Consider the following 26,742-nt stretch of genomic DNA (forward strand, 5'->3'; position numbering starts at 1 on the left):
CAGAAAGTGGAGTAGGAATGAAAGACTGACGCCTCAGCGTCAGATTTTCTGGTGGTCAACCCTGGCATTACAACGGGAAGGTTTTTGAGAAACCCAAAAGCCTGTAATGGAAGAGCTGTGGGGAAAGATGGATAGAAAAAATGGCTGACAGAGGAAATGTGAGAAGTGTCCAGTTCTTCTCTCCCCACAGGTTGTCTACCCTTCACGTGTATAAATAGAGATGTCTTCACTCATCCTGCAGAGAGGAACACTCAGTATATGTCAGGCATCAGCTGTTCACTCCAACAAAGCTCCATCAAGCCTTCAAAGGTCGGCATGATGGAGTGGCTGGAATCCATAAGATGTTTACTTTGAATTTTTGCAATCGGGTGTGTTTTTGTTTCCTGGCAGAAAAACAAAAGTTTATCACATGGTTCTGAGGATTGTTTTTATGGTTCCGCAAATGAGTATCTAGATCTGTAAAACTTCCACAGACTTGGAGATGAAAAGTTCTTCTCCTGTTTATGTTAAACTCATTTTAAACAAACAGTTTAGCAACATGCACCTTTTGTGTTCGTTGAGGGGCTGTTTGTGTCACTGGTTCCTCGGTGGGCCTTCTGGCTCCCAGAGCCATTTCAGTTTTGGTTTTGACCCCAGATGCTTTTCAAATTTCCCTTTGATTTTGTTATGTTATGTTGATTATTCCTTATCTGTGAACATATTAGAACGGTTTTACCCTCCTTTTTCAAATGGCTTCATTTATCATTTTGGCATGGCAGTTTAAGAGTTTATTTACTTAAAACAAGGGAGCAAAAGACCATTAATCAAATGAAAATGTTAATGCCATATTATAGCAAATTTTACCAATTTCTGCCTGTAGTCTCTGGGAAAGTGGGAGGAAATAAAAGCAAAACAATCAAAATCATTCAGGTACTTTTTTTTTTTTTTAACTTTACACCAGAACTTTTCTTGAATGAGGTACAAAGTACTTTTTACTTTTGAAAAAAGGCTGCAAGCATTTAATTTACTACCGGCTTTTGTAGATTGATCAATTTATATTTTTTTATTTTATACATTACTTGTTTTAATGTTTTCAGGTTTGATTTGTTGCAATGTGAAGCCCTTTTGTTAGAAAATTGCATGACTGTGTGATTTAAATTAACGTTTAGCAAACTTTAAACATTTACGACTTTTTAAACACATTAAAAACATACAGAAACATCAACGTTTTAATGAACGTGATTCAAGACTAATTGCCCAATAATCACTTAATGAACATGATTTTAAACATTCATCATTCAATTCAGTTCATCATCATAATCATTTCTCAGTCTACTGCTGCCATCTAGTGGTAGAATGCGGGAGCGTTCAGACATAACTCTCGTTTAGTGCTCCAGATTTAATTATATTCTTTTATTTTGCTATTACTTTACACAAGGTTTTCTAAAAGTCTTAATATAATCTACTTAAAGTAAAGTAAGATACTTACAAATTTTAACAAACTCAAAAAATAATTTTAAGACATGCTGACCTAATTCTTGTTTAACTGTCTTTAACTCATTTAACGTGCTACATTTATTTCTAATTCTTAGTGATGTAGACAGTTATCAGTGTTATTTCATGTTTACGCACATGTGGAAAGTTTTAGTGGTAACAAAATTATTTAACCCTTGTGCTATCTTAGATGACCCCCCCCCCCCTTCCATTGACGTGTTCTCCCTACCATGACAAAGGTGGATAAAGGTGGAAAGATTTCATGTAATCCATGGACACCAGTGAAGATCACAAATCATTGAAGAAAAAAGGTTCAGAGCACTGTCTAGTGGGTCTAGATGACCCAACTCCCAATGTTAAAGTGCCTAGGATAGCACAAGGGTTAAGACGCTCTTCTACATAAGTTACGGTACTTGGATGGTGTTGTGGAAGTTGGTCTCAACATGTTATATATAAAGTCACCACTAGAGGGTGCTGTTGGCAACATGTCATAAAGTTTCCAAACTGCCACATCAGCACCAGATGTGAACAATCTGGAATAATTTTTACCTTTACTGGAGGACTCGACCTTGCAAGTAGGGCTCGTTGGTCTAGGGGTATGATTCTCGCTTAGGGTGCGAGAGGTCCCGGGTTCAAATCCCGGACGAGCCCTGTTTTGAGTGCCAGGGGACTCACACTCACGCATTTTGTTGAGGAAAAAATTTTTTTGTTGGTTGGTGTTATTTAAAGAAGTTTATTGTTGATTCATTACCCTGAAAAGCACATCATGCTGACAGGTTGTAGTCAACATGACGTGAAGCTCTATAAGCTAGGGTTTGTTTTTCAGATCTGCAGCTGGATGAACACATAAATATTTTACTTGATAAAATACACAAAAAACAAGTTGTAAGAAAACAAAAAAGGATTTAAACAATGATTTTAAAAAGTTATATTTAATCATTTCCATTGTTTAAAAAATAGAGACAACTTTTGTCTTAAGACTCTTCGCCCATCTTTTTCAGAACGTTGATTATTAATTATTAATAGCTCTTCCCCCCCCCCCCCCCTGTTATGTAAACAGTTAACTTTGGAAAAAGATAAAGATATACAACATTGTTTATACAGTCTAGTAATACAAAAATCAAAAAACAGAAAGAAAAGAAAAATATATATACTGTATACCACCTGAATTCAGGTGGGTAGGTCAGATTATGACAGCGAAGTGGTCAGTGTCTGGATTAATATGTTCATTAATATTCATCAATAGTGACCAGAATGTACTTCCCCAACGTGTTCTTCTGTTTTATTGCGAATTTATGCACACAATTTAGTTTTTATTATATTCTTCTTTATTTACTTGCTTTTTTTGTTGCTACAAATATATTATTTGTATTATAGATTCCATCAACAATTATCCAAATAATTAAACATATGACATAAAATAAAGAGATTACTGAAATGAATGAAATGAAAATGAAAAAAGAGACAGATTTCACTCAGATAAAGGAAAAAGGGGAGGTGGCTCCTTCTCGCGACCCGCCGCAATCTGTCGTGCATTGATGACGTCATTGTAATGGCCGCTCTCCCAGCGCTGTGCGGGTTCTTTTCTTTTCTCCGCTGATTCAGTTGCATCAAACCGAAAAGCGTTCATTGTAGACTGTGGTAGGGCACCTCAGAGGGAGGGGCTGCCGTTACAGCATCAGTGGCTTAATTAAAAAAAACTTTAGTTTTGAAAGGTGATTGAGAATCACGCTTGTTAGCGCTTTTAGCTTAGCTGCTCAGAGATAGGCTGTGAGCGGAAAGATGGCGAAGAGATGCCGCCTTGTCGCACCGGTGCTTGTGCAGCTGCGAGCAGGCTCTAATGTCGCTTAGCTCTCCGGTGTCCGTGCGTGTATATGTGTATAAGAGTATTTTGCGTCTGTTTGTTTAGCGGTTTAGGTCTTTTAGCTGGATCTCCACCGTCGTCGACCTCGAGGCCTACTAACTTAGTTGGCAGCTAGCTTGCTAGATATTGGATGCGTTAGACTAGTTTGTTCCACCTGGTTTATGGCCAACTAGTTATGGACGTTTTTGGTGGGTAAATGTGCAACACTGGAAGTTTATCTGCTGTCTTTCGTACATTTACAGCCCGTTTTTCTTGCTAAACGTGGTTGTAGCATGCGCTACATTGGTTCTTCTAGTTGAGCCTGGCTCTGTCTGTCAGTGTAGCCTGATAACAGTTTCGGAACTTAGCCTAGCGTAGCAGGAATTATTGTTCATTCGCTCGCTGCTTGGCCAAAAAATAAGTCGCCGTCGGGAGTAAACCCTTCAAATAGGTGAGTTTTTTTTCCCCTGTGAATACAGTTAACCTTCTGTGATTAATAGCCTGTTAAAACACACTAGTGAGCCATTTTTTTTAGCTGCGGTTCGTGGTCCTCTAAGAAACAAAACAAACAAACGAAATAAAACCGTTCAAACAGATCGATGCTGGTACTGGCTCAAATTAACTTCGGGGGTGGTTTGCAAAATTCAAATGTAATGTTTGGAATTTTATATGTCGGCTTTACTATCGGCTGTTTTACACTTTGCACTGTTTACACTTTTTGTCAAAAAGTGCAAATTAGGAAACAAAAACAGAAAAAAACAAATGCTATTCAAAATTGATTTCATTGAAGCTTTTCATTTTTTGTCCACTTTTTTTGTGTAAATTGAAAGATCTCTCTTAATTACTCTTAAATACTCTTTTTCATTTGTAAATTAACCCAAAAAATGTATTCAGAAAATTATTTTTATTAACCGATAACGTGATTTAAGTGTGTATAAATATACTTTTAACGTCGGTTTTAGCAAAGATCTAAGATTGTTACAAAACAATTAACAAACAATTATTCTTAGTTTAAAACAAACCAATATTGACAATGAATTGTACCGGCAACCACAAATATATGAATCCAATCGATGATAAAATGAATCTTTACACCCCCACTCAAAACTGATGAAAAGTGCTGTGAAAACCCAAAAAGATGTAGAACTAACGAAATAAATTTGACATTTTTAAGACAAAATTTTTTTAGGCTGTTGATGTATTGATTTAAGTGCAGGGTCAGCCTACAGTTGTTTAGTGTTTATCTTTGTTAAAACAGTCATTAAAAAATTCTGTATATTGTAGTTTATTCTACATGGATGACGTGATGTACATTTTTGCATCTCATAATTACACTGGCAAGGTGGATCAGTAAAACCAGTTCAGTTTCAACTGGCAGAGGGGAAGTTTTTGACATTTTGAGCTGTTTCTGTTTAAAAGTTTGTAAGCTAGAGGTGTGATGGGTCATGAATGGAGCATGTCCTGCAGGTATGAAGCGCTTTGGATGAAATGATTTTCTCCGTGCAGCTTCTGGTGGCTCCAGATTTGTTGGGACTTGATAAAGTATCAAAGACCTTTTGTCATACAGTTGAAACAGATTTCCTCATTGTGGTGAAACTTGATACAGTAAAAGAGGGTGTTGTTTTTGGCCGGGTGGTCTGGCAACTCTGGGTTTGTAAATATGTAGCTTTGAGTGTGATCTCATGTTGCTGGAATCATTGTTTGCCTTTTTTTTTTTTTTTTCAGTCAGAACTTTGTCCTCATGGATACACCTGAGAGCCCCACACAGTCTCCACAATCCCCCGAAGATGAGGAAAAGGGGTTTTCCAACAGAGGGGGGCTGGACTCCCCCGATGAAGAGGCTGATGGGGTCATCTCAGACAGTGAGTTGCTTCAAGATGATGAAGATGGGGGCATAGTTGAAGAAGATCGAGAAATGATGGGGGAAAGCCAAGGGCAAATTTCAGATCTGGAGGACGAGGTGGTCCCGGATTTTGTCTCAGATCCAGAGGATGATAAGCCTGTCGGAGAGACAGGTGAGATGAGTCATGAAGATGAAACCATCCTCCTGATGGACGGGGATGAGGATGGGCCACAGGAGGAAGAGGAAAGAGTGATTGACACACCACGATCGCCTGATTCGGAGCCTGAACAAGCCCTCTACCCTGAGGAGGATGGAGACGATGCAGATGAAGGATACGGCTACTACAAACGCATCTCAGCTGAACAGGGGGCTCAAGAGGCCGATGATGACGAGGAAGATGAGGAGAATAAAGACAAACCCGAAGAAGATGAGGAGAGTGAAAGGAGGAGGAGAGCCGCCGCAGCGAGAGAAATGAAGGACGATTCTGCCTCGGTGTCTCGCGAGCTGGACGAGCACGAACTGGATTATGATGAAGAAGTCCCAGAGGAGCCCAGCATCCCTGCACACGACGAAGAGGATGATGAGGATGAAACGAAAGCAAAGGGAGAGGAGGAAGAGCAAGCACAGAGCGACGAAAAGAACATTAAGAAAAAAGAGAAGAAGCGGATCCTTCCTCCGTCTCCGAATGATCCCAGGAGGGAAGAGGACTCCAAAGGTCTGGAGAGGACTCGCAGAGACTCCTTCATAGACAGGAAGAAAGAGGATGATGATGGAGAGATAGATGAAGGAGAGATTGATGTAAGTTATTCTTTTCATGTTTTTGATCTGAAAGTGGTTAAAAAATCTTTCAGCATCATGATTTGAGTTTCCTCCCAAACAGTTTTCATAATCATTCAAGGCTGCGAAAATAGTCATGTTTAAAGTCATGTTTTATAGATATTTAAATATTTATTCAAATGTAAATGCGGGCTTAAAGGAAACAGAGTTTAAAAGTCGCATACTTTAAATAAAATCCCTTTTGTTGTTATCTGCTAAAATTATAATTTTTAAACTCATATAAATTTCAGAGTCCCTGCCACTCGTGTTAAAAAAAAATATAATTTGATACAAAAATATTTATCTGGTGTCAAAATTTCTGCTCTAATCATTGCAAAAGTAAAGTGACATTTTAAACATTTGGCTCTAATGTTCTTTTTCCAGTTTTGACCATTTGAAACTGATATTCCTGAAGTAAAGACATCTTTACCTTTTATACAGTACAGACCAAAAGTTTGGACACACCTTCTCACTCAAAGAGTTTTCTTTATTTTCATGACTATGAAAATTGGAGATTTACACTGAAGGCATTAAAACTATAAATTAGTACATGTGGAATTGTATACATAACAAAAAAGTGTGAAACAACTGAAAATATGTCAGAGTGTATGTTCTTCATAGTAGCCACCTTTTGCTTTGATTACTGCTTTGCACACTCTTGGCATTCACCTGATGAGCTTTAAGTGGTAGTCACCTGAAATGGTCTTTCAGCAGTCTTGAAGGAGTTCTCAGAGATGTTTAGCACTCGTTAGCCCTTTTGCCTTCACTCTGCGGTCCAGCTCACCCCAAACCATCTGGATTGGGTTCAGGTCCGGTGACTGTGGAGGCCAGGTCATCTGGCGCAGCACCCCATCACTCTCCGTCTTGGTCAAATAGCCCTTACACAGCCTGGAGGTGTGTTTGGGGTCATTGTCCTGTTGAAAAATAAATGATGGTCCAACTACACCCAAACTGGATGGAACAGCATGCTGCTGCAAGATGCTGTGGTAGCCATGCTGGTTCAGTATGCCTTCAATTTGGAATAAATCCCCAACAGTGTCACCAGCAAAGCACCCCCCCCCCACCATCACACCTCCTCCTCCATGCTTCACGGTGGGAACCAGGCATGTAGAGTCCATCCGTTCACCTTTTCTGCGTCGCCCAAACAAGTCTCTTCTGCTTGTTGGCTTTCTTTAGCAGTGGTTTCCTAGCAGATATTCTACCATGAAGGCCTGATTCACACAGTCTCCTTTGAACAGAGAGATGTGTCTGTTGCTAGAACTCTGTGAGCCATTGACCTGCTCTCTAATCTGAGCTGCTGTTAACGTTAACCTACCATTTCTGAGGCTGGTGACTCGGATGAACTTATCATCCACAGCAGAGGAGACTCTTGGTCTTCCTTTCCTGGGGTAGTCCGCATGTGAGCCAGTTTCTTTGTAGCGCTTGATGGTTTTTGTGACTTCACTTAGGGACACTTTCAAAGTTTTCCCATTTTTTGGGACTGACTGACCTTCATTTCTTAAAGTAATAATGGCCACTCGTTTTTCTGTACTTAGCTGCTTTTTTCTTGCCATAATACAAATTCTAACAGTCTATTCAGTAGGACTATCAGCTGTGTGTCCACCTGACTTCTGCACAAAACAACTGATGGTCCCAACCCCATTTATAAGGCAAGAAATCCCACTTATAAACCTGACAGGGCACACCTGTGAAGTGAAAAACATTTCAGGTTCACCTCTAGAAGCTCAACAAGAGAAAGCCAAGAGTGTGATCAATAGTAGATTAAGTGATTAATATTGCGATGACGATATAACTTGCGATACATGAACTAATGGCAAAACAACCAAAAACATAATTCTCCTATTCACTGCAACAGTTAATTTAAATTAAAGTCAACATAACTTAAATATAATCCAAATGACCCTCGTCTACATAAGAGGCAAACATCTAACATAGAAGAGCTCCATCCGATTGGTCAACAATGCAAAAGCCTCCATCTGATTGGTCGAATGCATACATGGATTTATTTTAATTTGTAATTACTTCAAGTTGCCATAAGATTGTTTTAGCGCATTTAAGGTAACCATTTATTGTAATTTTTGCAGACTTTTGCGATATCAGTGTTGCACAGCTTGATATTGCGACGATAAATTTGCAATTTTTGTGCAGGCCTAGTCATTCGTGTTTAGATAACTTCTAATGATCCTATTGTAATAATAGCTCTGCCCTCTCTATTTTTTTAATAGAAAATATGGAGATTTTTAGCATATTGCATCTGATGAACTTATGATCTTGTTTTGAACATCCTTTCCAGGTTTGACTGTTTTAAAATGTTCATTTTTTATTACAAAGCTGTCAATATATATATATATATATATATATATATATATATATATATATATATATATATATATATATATATATATATATATATATATATATATATATATATATATATATATATATATATATATATATATATATATATATATATATATATATATATAATCTAGCCGCAGGGGTTGCAAGCCAGTTGCCTCTGTGCCGGTCCCAAGCCCGGATAAATAGAGAGGGTTGCGTCAGGAAGGGCATCCGGCGTAAAAATTGCCAAAATAACCATGCGAATCATCCACAACACTTTACACATACCGGATCGGTCGAGGCCCGGGTTAACAACGACCGCCACCGATGCTGTTAACCTACAGGGTGTCGGTGGAAATTTGACTACTGTTGGTCGAAGAAAGAGGGGAGGCAGAAGGGTCCGTGGCCAGAGAGAGAAGGGAAAAGGCAGGAACATAGGTTTGAGAATAGGGACTCTTAACGTTGGCACAATGACAGGGAAAGGCAGAGAGCTGGCAGACATGATGGAGAGAAGGAAGGTAGATGTACTGTGTGTGCAGGAGACAAGGTGGAAGGGCAGCAAGGCACGTAGTATTGGAGGAGGATACAAACTGTTCTATCATGGTGTTGATAGGAAGAGAAACGGGGTAGGTGTGATTCTGAAGGGGGAGTTTGTAAACAGTGTTCTAGAGGTGAAAAGAGTCTCAGACAGGATGATGAGCCTAAAGTTAGAAATTGAAGGGGTGATGGTGAATGTAGTCAGTGGGTATGCGCCACAGGTTGGCTGTGAGTTAGAAGTGAAGGAGAGATTCTGGAGTGAGTTGGATGAGGTCATAGAGAGTATCCCCAGAGGAGAGAGAGTTGTTATTGGAGCAGACTTTAATGGACATGTTGGTGAGGGCAACAGAGAGGATGAGGAGGTGATGGGCAGGTTTGGTGTGAAGGAAAGGAATCTGGAGGGACAGATGGTGGTGGACTTTGCGAAGAGGATGGAAATGGCTGTAGTCAACACTTACTTCCAGAAGAGAGAGGAACATAGAGTGACATACAGAAGTGGAGGTAGGAGTACTCAGGTGGACTACATCCTATGCAGACGAGGTCATTTGAGAGAGGTTATTGACTGCAAAGTGGTGGTAGGAGAGAGTGTAGCCAGACAGCACCGCATGGTGGTGTGTAAGATGACTCTGGAGGTCAGGAAGAAGAAGAGAGGGAAAACAGAAAAGAAGACCAAGTGGTGGAAGCTACAGAATGAAGAAACTTGTGAGGAATTTAGGCAGAAGTTGAGACAGGTCCTGGGTGGTCAGGATGAGCTTCCAGATGACTGGGAAACTACAGCAGAAATTATCAGGGAAACAGGTAGGAAGGTGCTAGGTGTGTCATCTGGAAAGAGGAAAGACGGTAAAGAGACTTGGTGGTGGAATGAGGAAGTACAGGAATGCGTCCAGAGGAAGAGGTTGGCTAAAAGGAAGTGGGATGTAGAAAGGACTGAGGAAGGTAGACAGGAGTACAAGGAAGCGCAGCGTAGAGTGAAGAGAGAGGTGGCAAAGGCCAAACAGAAAGCTTACGATGAGCTATATGACAGGTTAGACACAAAGGAAGGAGAAAAGGACTTGTACAGGCTAGCCAGACAGAGAGACAGAGATGGGAAGGACGTGCAACAGATAAGGGTGATTAAGGACAGAGATGGAAAGGTGCTAACAACTCAGGAGAGTGTACAAAAAAGATGGAAGGAGTATTTTGAGGAGCTGATGAACGTGGAAAATGACAGGGAAAGAAGGGAGGAAGATGTGGTTGTTGTGGAGCAGGAAGTAGCAGAGATTGGAAAGGATGAGGTTAGAAAGGCTCTGAAAAGGATGAAGAGCGGAAAGGCCGTTGGTCCTGATGACGTACCTGTGGAGGTATGGAAGTGCTTAGGAGAGACAGCAGTGGAATTTCTAACGAGGTTGTTCAATAGGATTTTAGAGAGTGAGAAGATGCCTGAGGAATGGAGGAGAAGCGTTCTGGTTCCGATCTTTAAGAACAAGGGTGACACGCAGAACTGCAGCAACTATAGAGGAATAAAGTTGATGAGCCACACAATGAAGCTGTGGGAAAGAGTAGTGGAAGCCAGGCTTAGGAAGAAGGTGGAGATCTGTGAGCAGCAGTATGGTTTCATGCCCCGTAAGAGCACCACTGATGCCATTTTTGCTTTGAGAATGTTGATGGAAAAGTACAGAGAAGGTCAGAAGGAGCTGCATTGTGTGTTCGTAGATTTAGAGAAGGCGTATGACAGGGTGCCGAGGGAGGAGCTGTGGTACTGTATGAGGTCGTCTGGAGTGGCAGAGAAGTATGTCAGAGTAGTTCAGGACATGTATGAGAGAAGTATGACGGTGGTGAGATGTGCTGTAGGTCAGACAGAGGAGTTCAAGGTGGAGGTGGGACTACACCAAGGATCAGCTTTGAGTCCTTTTTTGTTTGCTATGCTGATGGACAGGCTGACAGACGAGGTAAGACAGGAATCTCCCTGGACAATGATGTTTGCGGATGACATTGTAATTTGCAGTGAGAGTAGAGAGCAGGTGGAGGAACAGCTAGAGAGGTGGAGGTTTGCTCTGGAAAGAAGAGGCATGAAGGTCAGTCGTAGTAAGACAGAATACATGTGTCTGAACGAGAGGGATCAAGGTAGAAGCGTTAGGTTACAGGGGGCTGAGGTGAAGAAGGTGCAGGAGTTTAAGTACTTGGGGTCAACAGTTCAGTGTGATGGGGAGTGTGGAAAAGAGGTGAAGAGGCGAGTGCAGGCAGGTTGGAGCGGGTGGAGGAAAGTGTCAGGAGTGTTGTGTGACAGAAGAGTGCCAGCAAGACTCAAAGGAAAGGTGTACAAGACAGTGGTGAGACCAGCTCTGCTCTATGGGTTAGAGACGGTAGCAGTGAGACAGAGACAAGAGGCTGATATGGAGGTAGCGGAGATGAAGATGTTGAGGTTCTCCTTAGGAGTGACCAGGTTAGACAGGATAAGGAACGAGTACATCAGAGGGACGGCTCATGTTGCCTGTGTTAGGGACAAAGTCAGAGAAGCCAGACTGAGATGGTTTGGACATGTTCAGAGGAGGGATAGTGGATATATTGGTAGAAGGATGTTGGAGATGGAGCTGCCTGGCAGGAGGGCGAGAGGACGGCCAAAGAGGAGATACATGGATGTCTTAACAGAGGACATGAAGTTGGCTAATGTTAGGGTAGAAGATGTCCATGATAGAGTGAGGTGGAAAAGGATGATTCGCTGTGGCGACCCCTGATGGGAAAAGCCGAAAGAGAAAGAAGAAGATATATATATATATATATATATATATATATATATATATATATATATATATATATATATATATATATATATTAGTTTAAAATCTTCACTTATAGTTAAAATATAGTTTTGGTGGATTGACAATAATTCTTTGGAAAGTCAATACTGTTAAAGATTTATAAAAACTTAAAATGTGCCAATAAAACCAAATATTGGTTGGAAGAAATCCTTTTTGCTGACCTTTGTCTTGAAAATGGAAATTAATTTAGTTTATTCTAGAAGTCTAAATTATTATTTATGAAGATAAATGATAAAATCCAGAATCCTGAATTGCTTGGTCATGTCTGATCCTGCTGCAGTGCAAAGCTGCCACAAAAATTCCTAAACAGGCCCCATAAGACAATTCAATCAGAGTTAGGTTCTCATACTTTTGCAGCTTTAGGTCTCGTCCCCAGATGTGTAACAATAAAAGTAGAGAATTCAGTTAATTGGATATAAGTCATAAATTATTTTTTTTTCGTGTTTTGCTAATGTTTTTATTTATTTTCTTATCACAGGATGACGACCTGGAGGAGGGGGAGGTCAAAGACCCGTCAGACAGGAAGATCAGACCACGTCCCATCTGCAGGTTCTTCATCAAAGGTGCGAATGAACTGCGGATCCTTGAGTTAAAATCAAACAAACCACATATTTTAGGTTCATTAACACTTGCAGCAAGTTCCCAGGCAGCTGTTTACACATTTTACCTTAAATTAAAGAAATACAGGAAAAAGGAAAATCTATTTTAAAGCTTACAACCTTCTGCTACCAGCAGGGGGAGCTGTTGTCCAAGGGAATCAATAAAATAAATGGAAAGCCTTCCCTCTCTCTGTCTAATCAGTTTGAGGGGTTGTGAAGGATTAAAAATGGGAGGAATTGACAACAACACATGTGACAAATGAGAAAACTTTGAAATGATGTGGTCTTTAACCGAACTATATCTTCATAGAGTTCTGCTCTCTGGAAAAGTCGTCTCAGCTTCTTGTGAATGTGAATAAAGCCGAAAAGGACAGTGGAGATGTCATAATTGAAAGCATGTCCGGACATGATTGGAATTGTCTTTCAAAAATAGTTACAATACAAGCATGAATAGGAACATAACAGTTGTCAAATGTGGACAACCGAGTTGTGTTTTGGTATTTTTATAGCGCCACTTTGATTTTTAGACATCCAACAGCAGTTAATGACCTTCATTTGGCGATTAAGACAGACATATTACACATTTACTGCAAAGACTAATCCAGGAGGGAAGTTGGAACTCTCTGTAGAATCACATGATCACATAACCAGCGTTCCCTATTTTTGGTCACAAGGAGAGAACTCTTGAGTTTTATTAACAGATAAATGTGCATTTAGATCAAAACTTTTTCTTCTGGAGTTTATTACGATTATTAGCAAAGAGCAATTTCACCCAAAATAATGAACTGAAGTGAGTTTTCACTTTAATCTTTGTGCACAAGCACTGTTTTGTTTTTTTCCTGATAATCTGCTGCAGCTTGGTCAGTTTTTCTTAGGTAAAATAATGTGATATGATCTGCTGGTTTGTAGCAGCAGGTGAACCCAGGTGATGCTGAACGTTGGCTCACTTCTGTTGTGCTGTGTCTTCTTCCTCTCAGGAAACTGCACATGGGGGATGAACTGCAGGTTTATCCACCCAGGAGTCAACGACAAAGGGAACTACTCCCTCATCAGCAAACCGGACCCCTTCTCACCAAATGGAGCCCCTCCTGGGGGGCCACTCCCGCTCATGCCCAACACCCCCTGGGTGTGTGTCTGAGGCCTCAAAGTCGCCATAATTGCCCCTGTGCTGCCTGTGAGCGTGTGGTCATTTCTTTCTGCTTGTTGCAGGTCGGCCCACCCGTGGAGGAGCTGCCCCCACCACCTCCTCCTGCAGAGCCTCCTGTGGAGAGCGCCTGGGAGAGAGGACTAAGGCACGCCAAAGAGGTAAGACATGTTCATGCATCTTTGGCTTTGGTCCGATCGTAACTTTGTTTTTTGAAGAATGTGGCTAAAGTTTGGCGTCTTTCAGCCAAACGGAGCAGGGCTGTGGGCGGGTCACTAGAAAAATCACAACTTCAAAATCGATGTCATACAAATTCCGACATAGTGTGACGATCATTGACCCTCACCTCTGAAGGGTTTATCTCCCCCTGGTTTGGGTGAGGTTGGAAGTATTAGTGTTGGTAAAGTTTTTATTTTTTACCAGTGAGCTAGGTTAATTCGACTTGACGATTTCTTTTTGGGAATATCTAGATTTAATTTGCCCATCTCTCTGCGCTCCTCCGTTGTTCGGAGTAAAATCAGTTTGCACGTCTCTGACAAAGCGCAGATGTGAAAACGACAGCAGCAAGCAAAGAGGAGCTACTTCTGCAAGGCTGAGGGGGGGGGGGAACTAGCGCACAAGAGGCGCCCCCAATAACTTCTGTTGGTTGCCTCCGTGTAGCTTTGAAGCAGCAGAACATGTGACGATTTTTAACAGGATCCAGAAAGACCTGGAGGATAAACCTGTTGGACTTACAGCAGCCACAGAAAGTTTCATAAAAAGTGTTGATTTGGAGACGATGGCGTCGTTACACACTGATGCTATCATGCTAAATGCTAGCGGGCTGTCCTGTGTGTCGTCTACAGATGAGCACAGACTTTATTTACACAGAGTGGATAGATGCAACAAACAATTTCATAAAACATTTATAAAAACTGTATTTTTCTAAATACCATAAGAGGCACTTTGAATGGAACTTTATTACCGGTATTAGTGCCTTTGTAACATTACAGAGCCGCCGTTCAGCTGGAAAAAGCCCCGCCATGGTGAGTGCGCTGCATTTTTACTGACAATGGCAAGAATCCAAAACAGGATCATGTTTTTAGGATGTTTTTGTCAGGATTTTATGTAAAAATGAATCAACAAGTGGCAGAATTAGGAAAGAAAATCTGCTCCCCTTTAGTAAATCTGTTTTTGACTTTCTTAGGTTTGAACTTGACTTAACAGTCGCTTCAGAGTACAGGTGTCAGACTGAAACCCCTCTTTTTATAATAATGGAATACTTTTGTTGGTAGATTTTTTTTCTGTATCTACCAGCCAACTTGGCCGGTGAGTCAGAAAGGAAGTTTTGGTCTCTGGGGTTGTGACTTCAAACTCGGAGCATCAAACCACAAACGGCAAAATCAGTTTCAAGGCTGTTGCCACCAAAGATGCTCTGCCGAGTGCATTCTAGTATTTGTCTTTATGAGATGCTCAAGCTCCCAAAACATCTGCTGCATTGTTCTGCAAACAGTGTTACAGATTGTGTTTAGTTGAACTTTGTGTTTGGGACAATTTCCAAAGGAGATGTTGAGATAAAATTGTTTTTGTTAAATATATTCTATCATTGGTCATTTTTATGAAAGAAAGTAAAAGCAGGGAGAGAAAAAATCGATTAAAATTGAATTCAGAATGAAAAAATCAGAGATTTTCTCTTTTTGGTCGGGTCGTCCAGATTTACAGTGAGCTTTTAAAGCTCAAATTTGTAAAGAAAGGAAATATTTCAAATTTGAAAACTGTTCAGCTGGGATGTTGGACTAAACTGTGTTTTAAATTTGTATCTGTTACACAGTTTCAGTTCAATTCAATTTTATTTCTAAACCCCAGTATTACAGTATAGTGGTCAAAACGGGCTTCACTTACTGTTCAAAACATAAAATGAGTTATAGAGTATCATAGCGGATTGATAAACTAAACAGACTAAACTAAACTGGACATCCCTTCCCCAGACCCTTTTTCTCGGATTAGGAAAAACTCTTGATTCTGGGGGGAAAAGTCTTTGGGTTAATCGTTGGAAAAGCCGGCTGATGGATGGAGTGATCTTCATGTGAGCTGCCTCTGTCTGCTGCAGGTGCTGAAGAAAGCCACAATCAGGAAGGAGCAGGAGCCCGACTTTGAGGAAAAGCGCTTCAACGTGACGATCGGAGAAGACGAGAGGGACTTTGACAAAGAAAACGAGTTCTTCAGAGAACGCAGCTACCGCGTCATCAGAGAGTATGTTGATCTGTTTTTGTCATTTATGTCCGGATATGTAATCAGCGCCGATATGAAACACAAGACCCGCATATCAGGCTGCTTTTTTCCCCCTCCAAATTTGCTGGAATTACCTTAATAATGCTTGAAGAGTTAAGGTAGTTGAAAGAAAGTCAACACTAAAGCTCCGGTGTTAAAGGGCTAAAAATCCTGAAAGCATTTTTTTACAGCACCATGCACACACATGCAAACTAAAGCAGAACAAGGCCGTTGGGTTGATCCTAAAAATGGGTGACGGCGGCGTTGAAAGTAAAGCTGCTTCATTTTTCTGCTCTGAATGTTTTTGTGGTCAATCTTTGGTTTTCTGTTCAACGGCTGTCAGGTTTACCATAATCATGGAAATGAGCTCCTGTTACCTTTTTAAATGTCAAATCCTGTAACTAATAAAAAAAAAAATGTTTTTAATCTGATCTAAAGGCTTCACACAGGACAGCTGTGCTTAGAGAAAACAGGAAGCTTGTCATAAAGTTCTAGTCGGACTCAAAGCGATCACAGTTGTGCTTAAATCAATAAAACGTCACTCTTCTCTTTCAGGGAAGTGGATTTCAGAGATCCAGTATACAGGTGAGTAAAAAAAGAAAAGTTTCTGGTAGCCTCAGCTGTTTGCTGATTTTATTTATGATGGACTTCAATTATTTTGGGACAATAGAGTACCTCCTCTAGAATTTAAAACCCTCATTCGTTCCTGGTTCAGTTGAACTGTAGTCCAGAAAACTATCATGTCAGGAGTCATCAGCCGTCAAGAACTTTTTAAAGGTTTTTTCACTTTATTTTATTTCAAAGGTCAGTTTTGTTTTCCACCAGCACATTTTCCAACATTTATACAACACAATAACAAAAAAAAAACCAACAAGTTCACATATTTTATCAAAAAAAAAAAAAAGAAAAACTTTTGCACAGAGCTACTGAGCTTTAAAAAATTAAAATCTTTCAAATTTGTGTCAATTCAGGACTTGGTTGCATTGAAACCATTAGATGAACTTATTGGTTGTTTTTGTTTTTTCCTCTGATCTTTTGAAGAAAACTGTTTGATTGCATCCATTATTTTCAACTTCATCTCATCTCTATTTAAATAGAACTTTCAATCAACAGCAGCCGACACAAAGTGCTGAACACGAGAAATGAAGAAAACTAACACTAAAACATCTTAAAACACAGAATTAAATATAGAGAGATAAAAACAATAAAACCAGTACGACAACACAGCAACTTATCAGTTGCAAAAGAATTGGCAGCCTGATGATGGAAATGGAGCGAGGAGATCTGAGGGAATCTTCGTGTTGGAAAAAAATACAGGAAAAAATGGGAATATCCTAATTTCAGCATGTAGCTGGAAGGAAGGAAGGAATGACGGGATTGACTGGAATTCATTCATATACAAGTTAGAATGCGTTCTGTCTAAACAAAATAGAAGTTTAGTTCTGCTTGTCTGACAATTGGCTGTGAGCAAAATAGATTCGTTAGTGAAATTAAAAAAAAAAATGTCTGCATAAATTCTATTTATCCATCCATTCACTCCATTTTGGTATTGGCTTTTAAAACAATATTGAAAAGCTTTCAGGTAAATAAGTAGATTTCCGCAGGATCCAAATCTTTAGCTGTTTTAAGTGGAAGTTTTCTGAAAATAAGCAGAAGCCATAAATATTTGGTAAGATGTTCTCATTTTTGTTTTGTAGAACGATTGAATAGAAATGAACAAAATACATTTTTTTGCTCTTTTGACAATAATGAACAGGCTGCTTTTAAAAATGTCCTGGAGTTTTAGTCTTGAAGATTTGTAGGAATCAGTTTGCAGTTGGCAGCAGTTTCTCATTGATGTTTTTCTCTGCAGCGACCCCTACGCTGACCCCTACTATGACTATGAAATGGAAGCTTTGTGGCGCGGGGGCCATTATGAAAACTTCAGAGTGCAGTACACTGAAGCCCCCATTCCTTACCACTTCACTGTGAGTATCCACCTCTGACTTCTAAAAAGCTGGAATTTGATCAGATCAAGAAAATAATTGTTTGGTTTTCTGTTCTCATAACACATTTGGGTTTGATGCTGCTATCGCTTTTAGTCTTTACTTGATTTTACATGTTAAACCAAGCACTTCAACACAAATGTCATTATGTGTGCGCGTAATGACAATAAACTCCGATGTTGTTCATTCTTGTCGGTTTATATCCAGTGTTTAGCCGCTGAAATTTGCCTTTTTGTTATTTTCAGTGCAGACTTATACCATGCAAAATCAACTTTTTTAGCTTTTAAGTGTATTATAAGGTTAATTCATCACAAAAAACAACCCCAAAGCGGTACTTTTGATCCATTCACGCATCTTTGAGTATTCCTCTAAAAGCGGAAGTGTGTTGGGTGCACGCATTCGTGTTGTGTGTTACGAAGAAAGGATAACGGTAAAAAAAGAAGTCCCAAATATTAATCCAATCGGTGACCTAGTCCGGTCTAGTAATTGATATTTATTACTGAAATTTGAATTGTAATTCATCAAATTATTCTGTTAATTTTTCAAATGCTAGGTCTTAAAAAGTCATAAATATAACTTGAAGAAGCCTGTAGGAACCCTGAATAATGAATACTTCTGAAAGTAACTATTTGTTTAGCGGAGTGACTTTAACCCATAAAAACCCAGACCAATTTTTCCTAAAAATAAACTTGTGTAAAACCTAGTGGACCGCTGAATCCATTTCTGATATTTTTCTTTTACACTGTCACCATGGGTTCCTATTAGAGGTAAGATCTTCGGGTCAGGCACTAAATGACAATCATTACGTTCGGGTCGGTTCGGGCCTGGCTTCTCTCTCGCTGACTTTTAAAAAAAAAATATTGTAATGGCTGCAAAGAAGCTCCTTAAGCAGGCGGTTGTCAAACAGCTCTTTATTAATCCTGTACCACAGAACGGTTACCGCACGAACCGAAAGGCACAGCCAGCTTCTTCTTACTCAGAGGGAGAACGTTCACGGAACACACACACACACACACACACAGGTAGACCCCGCCCCCCAGTCACCACCCCACCGTTGATTGACATACACTGTAACTAGCAGAAAGAGGGGGGCGCCGGCCACCCGCAGCTCTGCACACGTGAATGAACGTGTCGTGAATGTAATTTTCCCTCCGCAAGTCCGCATCTATTTTGTTTAAGTATCCCCGATATGGAGCAGCATGAAGTCAAGGATACACTTAAGACAGGAGAGCTGAAAAGACAAACACTCACCGCCGCGGCTGCAGTATTTCTCCGCATTAAGCGAGTGCGCGTCAAGATCTCTCTTTCACTCTCTTTGTCTGGCCTCTTATTCTGTGTTCAAGCGTTATTTCATTGTGCAAATGCATTTATCATGATCATAAAAATATGTAGATTATTTTAACCTTAAATCTTGCGTTTTTTTTCTGCCAAAAAACTATGGGATGAATTGAAATTTCGGGTTTACTTCAGGCTCGGACCTGCAAATCAAGTTAATTGGTCGGGTTCTGGCCGGGTTCGGCTTTAATGCCCGCGGGCCTGTGTCGGGTCGGGCTGGATTTTTCAGGCCCGATCTTACCTCTAGTTCCTATTGGTGAAAGGATTATCAGTTGACATTTTCCTCTTTTCTTTCTTTTTTCCAGGAGCGCGAACGCGAGCGGGAACTTCGGGAGCGTCACAGAGAGCGGGAGAGAGACCACCGTGAGCGGGAACGCCGACAGCGGGAAAGGGAGCGGGAACGAGAGCGGGAGCGTGAGAAGGAGAGGATGAAGCGGAAAGAAGAGTGGGAGAGGGACCGGATCAAACGCGACGACAAGGAGCGGCCGAGGATGCGTCCTCCTCGAGACCCCAGAGACAAGAAAGAAGAGGAAAAGATGAAGCCGCGCTCCCCCCCCAACCTGCCCGTCAAGTAAGTGACCTTCAGTGACCTGGGAGAATCACAGAATCGACCCTTTCCTTCCTCATGTCAGGTCTTTAGTGAAACTTAAAGGAGGAAAAAACACAATGAATGAGGAAAAAGTGTCATATGTCTAGTCGCGTATGGCTCATTTTCTTATAATACACGCATCTGTTTAAATGACAGAAGCTTATTGTTACAAGGTTTTAGTATTGCACTTTTATAAAACATACTTTTTTATACATCTATAAAAGGACGATCTATTGAGACCTCTTTGGCCTCTTCTGGAGTTTGCAAAATTCAGTTTTTCAAGACCATCCTGTTCATGATCTCATTGTTACCTCAGGTGGCTTTTGGGTCAAGTGCCTTGCTCAAGGGTACCACAATGAGTTGACTCAAAATGTGCTTGTCTAAGTTCAAACTAGTGACTAAATGACTTGCCAGGTGTCCCACTCTAACTACTGGGCCTCTTTTTTTACTTTGATCCAATTAAGAACAGGGACACCCGGTGGCCACGTTGAGCTATAGCAACCTCACAGATATAGCAGAGCTAACGCAGTTTAAAACTGAGTGGCCACAGTCCTGCTTGTTATCCAAAAATGTCTGCTGCTGCAACTTCTGGTGGACTTGACACATCTGATCCAGATAATCAGTAGTTGGTGAGGGAGAAAACTCTGTAAAGCCCATAGGAATGTTGGTCCTTAAAGCCAGAACTTGCAGACCATTGATTTAGAATGTGATGTTTTGTTCAAAACTCCCATCATCCATATATTTAAAAAACAGTACCGTCATCTTGGATCACCGTTTTGTAGCTAAAGTTATGAATATTATTAGCAAAATGATGATCCTGTTTTATCTCTGGAACCAAAACGTGGTTTAGGTGAATGATTTACAGGTACATCAATGAAACGACGTGTGCGTAATACAGGATCATTACACACATAAAAATATTTCGAGACATCATTTTTTGTCATTGTCATGATAAAAGCCTTATATATATTTAGAATATCACAGCAGAGGGCCGGCGTCCTGCTGCCTTTTTAGAAAGCCTGCCCTGTCTGCCATTAAGGAACTTTCCCAAAAAGAATCTACAATGGTAGCTAAATTGGCCTGGAGTTTGACACTTGAGATTAAAAAGCTCAGGAAACCGTTGCAGGGTTCCAAGCTTATGAGCTGAATTGGGTGCCACGCCATGAGTTGTCAACATTCATTTTTTTTAGATCCAAGTTTTGATTTTGTTTAGGCGGTAATGATCTAAACTAGAATAAAATAGGTCTTGAAATAGTTAAATAGCCAATCTGATCATCTGGATGAAGCCCATGTGCTGAACTATTCAAACATGTAGTTGTAGGGTTACAAAAGTTAATAGTTTCTAGCTAATAGAGTTAAGAGTTCTGGTTCTTTGCCTGTCCGTACTGAGAGAAGATCCCTCCATCCTGCGGACATCCCTGCAGTTTCTTTAATTTTCGTTTTTTTGGGCGTTTTTCCTTACAGAGAAGGAGGGTCTAAGGGCAGGGATGCCCAGTTTATTCTGTTTAGTTTAGTTTAGCCATTACCTATGTAATTCTGACTATTCTTTATGATCACATGTTTATTATACAATTACCGATATGAAGCCCATTGAGACAACTGTTGTTGTAATATTGGGCTATATAAATAAAATTGAATGGACTCTAATCATCTTTTGATCTATTTTAAAATGTTGCCAGTGGTTTTTTATGCATAATTATGCCGTTTTTCACCTGTGTCATTTTTAAGACATAATTTCTGCAGAGCAGCAGTAGTTCATTAGAAATTCACCTCTATGTTGTGGGTGGGACTGTCGGTACATAGCAACCCCTCCCCTCTTCCCCTCCATGTTGCTGAAAGCTCTCTGTTTACATGCTCTCCTGCTATCTTACAACCCCAAGCTAACATTAGCGGTGCAACAAAAATGGCGAGCCATGTCGGAGCTGTCCAGCCGTACAGTTTTCATGATCCAGATTCCTGCTCAGACGAGGAAAACAAAGACGTTCGTGGATTTATTGGTCTGGAAGTGGATGCATCAGAATGGAGCGGAGCAGGGAGCTTGTGGCCCCCCAGCGTCTTTTTTACGTCCCAGACGGCATTTTCAGACAGCATTTTTTCCTCTGCTCATGATTAACGAGTTGAATAAAGAAAAACTCAGAAGTGCCATTAAAAGCTTCATTTAAATTTTCTTGATGTCATCCATCAGAAAAATGTGGCAAAAACATGTTTAAAAACACAATTTTCATCAGAGTGGGTCTCTAAGCCTTTTGAGTGATAATTCTGTATAAAGTAGGTGTTTCACTTTTTTAATTGACTAACAAACATTTAAGGTTTTAATTAAATTCTAGTCTAATTTTTATTTTGATGTACCTACTGATATATTGCAGACTGTAAACGTAGGATTCAGTCATTTTATTCATGTGATTTTGATTTATAAATGCAAAGTTTTTTCTTTATTGATAAACGGATTTGGTGACAAACCATCGGATTTGCATGGTTCTTTTGTTTCATGGTTTACCTTAATCTCCTCGGATTAGGTGCTTTTGTTTCAGAGGTGACTGTACTCTGTGGCATCCTCTGGAGTTTGATGGTGTGGAAAAGGTTTCATGTTTCCATAATTGTTCTCGCATTGTTATTGTCTGCACTTTTGAAACGGCGGAAATTTCCTGTGTTTTCCTTCAGCTATAATGGCGACGCTCCTTCTTTATTAACAGACAAAGCCACACCCTCATATTTAGTGACGTACACCTTGTTGTTGAAATGATTGGCAGCTCTATTTTCACCTTTTTCATTGGCCAACAGGGATACGTGTACAAACAAACGAATGCCAAGAATTGATGTGGGTCAGGGCAGAGAGTTTCCTTACTTCTCATCAGTCACGTTTAACGACATAATTATTATTTTGTGCGCAAATAACATGAGCTTCTCAAGGGACCAGAATGTGTCCGCTCTACCACAGTCTCCCGTGTGCTCTTCAGACTTTATGAATTCATTTCCCTCTCAGGTTCGTCTTTTCTAGTCCTCCCAAAATACTTTAGCTGATGGAGCTAAAAATAGCTGCTGCGTTTTGATTTGATGCTCGAAGAAGTACATTGTTTGCTCGTTTCACTTGACTTCAGGAGAATGTGTGTCCTTTGGCAAAGTCCAGTTGCTCATCTTGGTTTAACTAATATGATGAAATCTGCGGTATATTTACAACAGTTTAGTCTGTGGGGTTTGTTTAAATAATGACTGAATTATCCGGCCTGACGTTAGCAGAAAGTACACACCTCCAAACTTTCCCTCCTTTTTTCTAGATCTTATTTGTGCACCACATATTGGGTCAAATGGGAATATCCACTCATTTAATTCATTTCCTCAGACAAATATTTGAACTAGTGATCCAAAACACTTACATAAAATAATTTTGTGACTCTTCACACAGCAGGTGGAAAGTAAATCACTCAGATGTTGTTGGTAAACCAGGGCTCCAAATTTATCTTTTCCTCATGGAGTGTTTGGAGATGTAAGAACCATTTTTATTTAAAAATAAATTATGTCAGAGGTAGGGCTGCACGATATGAGGAAAACTCGCGATATGCGATATTGGTGATTAATATTGCGATAACGATAATTTGCGGTATATAAACAAATATCAAACCAACCAAAAAAATAATTTCCATTTCAATGCAACAGTATAAAAATTATACTCCAAATGACCCTTGTCGACATAGGAGGCAAACATCAAACATTAAAGGGCTCATCTGATTGATCAACAGCGTAAACGGGTCCTTCCGATTGGTTAAATGCATGAAGGGATTTATTTCATTGATTCAACATTTCAAGCTGCCATGAGTTTGTTTTAGCACATTTAACCCTTGTGCTATCTTAGATGACCCCCCCCCCCCTTACTTTGACGTGTTCTCCCTACCATGACAAAGGTGGATAAAGGTGGAAAGATTTCATGTAATCTATGGACACCAGTGAAGATCACAAATCATTGAAGAAAAAAGGTTCAGAGCACTGTCTAGTGGGTCTAGATGACCCCACTCCCAACGTTAAAGTGCCTAGGATAGCACAAGGGTCAAGGTAACCATTTATTGCGATTTTCGCCGTCTCTTGCGGTATGCATGTTGCACAGCTTGATGTCGCGATAACGATAAATTTGCGGTATATTGTGCAGGCCTAGTCAGAGGCAATTTAATAGAAATAAGACGGGTATCTTCTGTAAACATCTGCCCTTTGTTTTCTGACGCACTTTGGGGCGTAATTTTCTTAGAAATGCGACAGAATGAGTCAGTCTTCCAAAAACGGATGTGCTCGATGTTTATACTAAGATGTTGCATCAGATGTCTTTTATATTTTCATTCAAGTTATGCACGTGCAGGTCTGTTTATTGACACAAATGCTTTTCAGTAGTTTCACAGACACGCCTTGAGTAGGAAGTTGTTTACCCGTGCTGCAATGCAGTGAACAGCAGCAGTTTCACTGACGCTTGTTGAGTCAAACAATACAAAAATGCTTTCAATGCTCTCATTCATGTCTCTTAAATATTTAGGAAAAAGTCTGTTTGTGGTCTCTGAAGGCCACGGACCCCTTTAACTGTAAAGAGGTCCCAAATGTTCCTTTAAGTCCTTCTAAAAGGACTTACTAGCTTTTGAATGTAGTCCCTTAAATAAGCAAAGATTTAATATATTGTTGTCCCACAGTTGTGCGAAATTGTGATTATAATTGTCAATAAAATACTTTGTCACTAAAAATTGGTGTAAGGATAAGCAGGTTGAGATGTGTGTGAAATCTCTCAGCAGGCCGATGGAGCCACCTTCAAAGAAAGAGATGCTTCCTGTCATGAGACGACCAGATGAGTGGAAAGACCCATGGCGCCGATCCAAATCTCCAAGGCGACGGGCCGGTTTGGGCTCCCCACCTCGAGGCCGCCGGCGACATCGACCCTCAGGCTCCTCAGTCTCCTTGTCCAACTCTTCCAGGTAGAAAATTCCTTTCAAATGAATGTTGTTGTTTTTTTTAAATGATTTTATTTTATTAATCAACGATTGAAGACCACGGTCAGGAAAATTTGGAGCTTTAGAAATTCCACTGGTCTAGCTCATGCAGTGTTTCTTCAGCTGTGACAATAATGCCTTTTGTTTTGTTTTTGTTTTTTAAATTACTTGGTCAACAGGTTTTTTGTGTTGTCTATAAGTATGTTGTCTTGGAAGTATCTCATTTTTATTTTTTTATTTTTTTTTGATAACTTCCGGTAATGTTCATATCTCGCCCCTTATTTTAGTTTCCTGTCAAAGTTGGCCGGCCTGTTTTAAGTAAGCATTAATGGCTAACGAAGTATGCATTATCTGAAATTAACGCACGACGTGGAAGCTTTAACCATCCGACGCGAAGCAACCATTTTTGCTTCCGCTAAGTGCGTTATTTTTGTTATTTTTTTGATGAAAAAAGCGATCCAAACCACAAAAACAACAAGAATAAAGTACTAAAAACTGATTGAATATATATTTCTTTTGTAAGTGACCATGGTTAAAAGCAGGTTAGTGGCCTTCAGTGTTCATTTTCAGAAATTAATGCACTTCGCTTGAGCAACCATCTTCCGCTTCGTGTCGGATGGTTTAGGTTTCCACTGCGTGCGTTAATTTCTGAAAATGCAAACTTCGTCATTATCCCGTTATCCCTCAAATTTACAGACTTTTTCCAAAAAAATTTATTTAAAGTAAAAAAATATATTAAAGAACAGGTAGTCCAGCATGTTACAGTTGCAGTTAAACTGCATGATTTCTACTCTGTGAACATGTGAGTTGAAAAAAATAGGTCAGATTTAAAGTTGCGGCTGAAAAAAATTACTTCTGCAAATTGCAGCAGTCTGGAGAAGGGTTTCCACCTGAATTTTGTTTTTTAGTGAGCTAAACTTTTACATAAAGTCCGTTAATCACTCACGGCACAATCCGATTCATGTCCAAATGAAACACAGGAGCCTGAAGTCACACAAGACCCCAGAGGAGCATTGCATAATTAGGGTAACCTAATTATCAGAAAACAAGCATAGAACAGCAGAAGCGTGTTGTTTTGGTTCATTCTGCGCCTATTGGTGCTGTAACGCTTACCAGGAACAAACCCTTAGAAGCGTTGAAAGTTTATGCAGTATTTAGTTGGAAAGTTCTGTGGAAAACCTCGGAAAATGTAATAACAGTTTTGATCTGGATTTTGTAATAATTGCACTTCGATCGTCAACTTGCAGATTTATAGTGTGAAAAAAACAGACGCACAATAAGGAAGGCAATGTTCATGTTGTTAGTTTCCCTGGGAGTTCCTGATATGTTAAAAAAAAAAAAAATCCGAATTATATAGGTTTTGCAAACACGCCCATGTGTCACGCAGGCTCTTCGACTGACAGACATATGCATAGCAAATCATCAGTGAATAACAAGAACTCAAGTGTGGAAACATGGGTGTGTCTAGTGCAAAGTACTGATAAAAACATTCTTAGCTTTCTACACGTTCTAAACAAGCTGCTTAACTTCCCTCGGTGTGTTTTTAACAAAAGCTGATTGTCTTTTTACAATAAGAGTTTGTCTCACGATGGTCAATATTTTTCTGAATTTAGTTGGTCAGGCTTAATTTCAAAACAAGCAAAGAAAATAACATGCTGAAAAGATCTTAATGTCAGCCTTGTATAAATAATCTTACCTCTTCAGAATATGCTTTTTTTTTTATTTTAAATTCCATCTTTGTGTATATTTGTCAAACATTTCAGCAGCTTCTTTATGCTATTAGCTACTAGTCTTATTTTTTCTTCTTCTATTGAATCAACTAAATAAAACTATATCTTTTATTCCCTTTTTTTCTGAGTTACTATTTCCTGTGCTCCTAAAAATGTAAATGCAATGTGAAACTGGAATAAATATATAAAGATGATCTGAAATTAAATTTAGGCATACTTTTATCACTTGAACAACTAAGAAATATACATTTTTATTTTATATCTTTAACCTTTTTGCTGCGAAACGTATGAATCATATGCGTAACCTGGGAAAGGAACAAAAGTACCCTAGTTTTAAAAAGTGAGCCATGTTATCCATCCGTCACTTTGCATGTTGTTTTCCAGTTTGCCCAGGCCTGTCTGTTTTGCCTCCAGATGGGGGTAATAGGGGTATTTGATATCAGAAAGGTGTTTATCTTCTTTTCATCTTATTTGAAGAGGGCGAAAGTCTTTAATCCTT

General features: G+C 39.8%; 1 protein-coding gene and 1 non-coding gene across 4 annotated transcripts in view; both read left to right on the top strand.

Annotated features, from left to right (window-relative positions):
* Positions 1–2,052: 2,052 nt before the first annotated feature.
* trnap-agg (transfer RNA proline (anticodon AGG)) lies at positions 2,053–2,124 on the top strand. The gene has a single exon. It is a non-coding gene; the product is annotated as a tRNA-Pro (tRNA).
* An 854-nt stretch (positions 2,125–2,978) lies between these two features.
* zc3h18 (zinc finger CCCH-type containing 18) overlaps positions 2,979–26,742 on the top strand; it is a 48,561-nt gene continuing 24,797 nt past the window's right edge. For all 3 annotated transcript variants that reach the window (XM_011476387.3, XM_011476388.3, XM_020704191.3), the window contains exons 1-10: positions 2,979–3,767; positions 5,042–5,957; positions 12,129–12,213; positions 13,227–13,375; positions 13,459–13,554; positions 15,483–15,625; positions 16,199–16,228; positions 17,496–17,610; positions 19,269–19,534; positions 24,316–24,498. In XM_011476387.3, the coding sequence (XP_011474689.2) occupies positions 5,058–5,957; positions 12,129–12,213; positions 13,227–13,375; positions 13,459–13,554; positions 15,483–15,625; positions 16,199–16,228; positions 17,496–17,610; positions 19,269–19,534; positions 24,316–24,498 (1,967 nt within the window). In that variant the 5' untranslated portion in view covers positions 2,979–3,767; positions 5,042–5,057. The remainder of the gene's footprint in view (positions 3,768–5,041; positions 5,958–12,128; positions 12,214–13,226; positions 13,376–13,458; positions 13,555–15,482; positions 15,626–16,198; positions 16,229–17,495; positions 17,611–19,268; positions 19,535–24,315; positions 24,499–26,742) is intronic.

This window comes from Oryzias latipes, chromosome 6 (genome assembly GCF_053564925.1).
Source record: "Oryzias latipes strain Hd-rR chromosome 6, Olatipes_Hd-rR_3.1".
NCBI lineage: Eukaryota > Metazoa > Chordata > Actinopteri > Beloniformes > Adrianichthyidae > Oryzias > Oryzias latipes.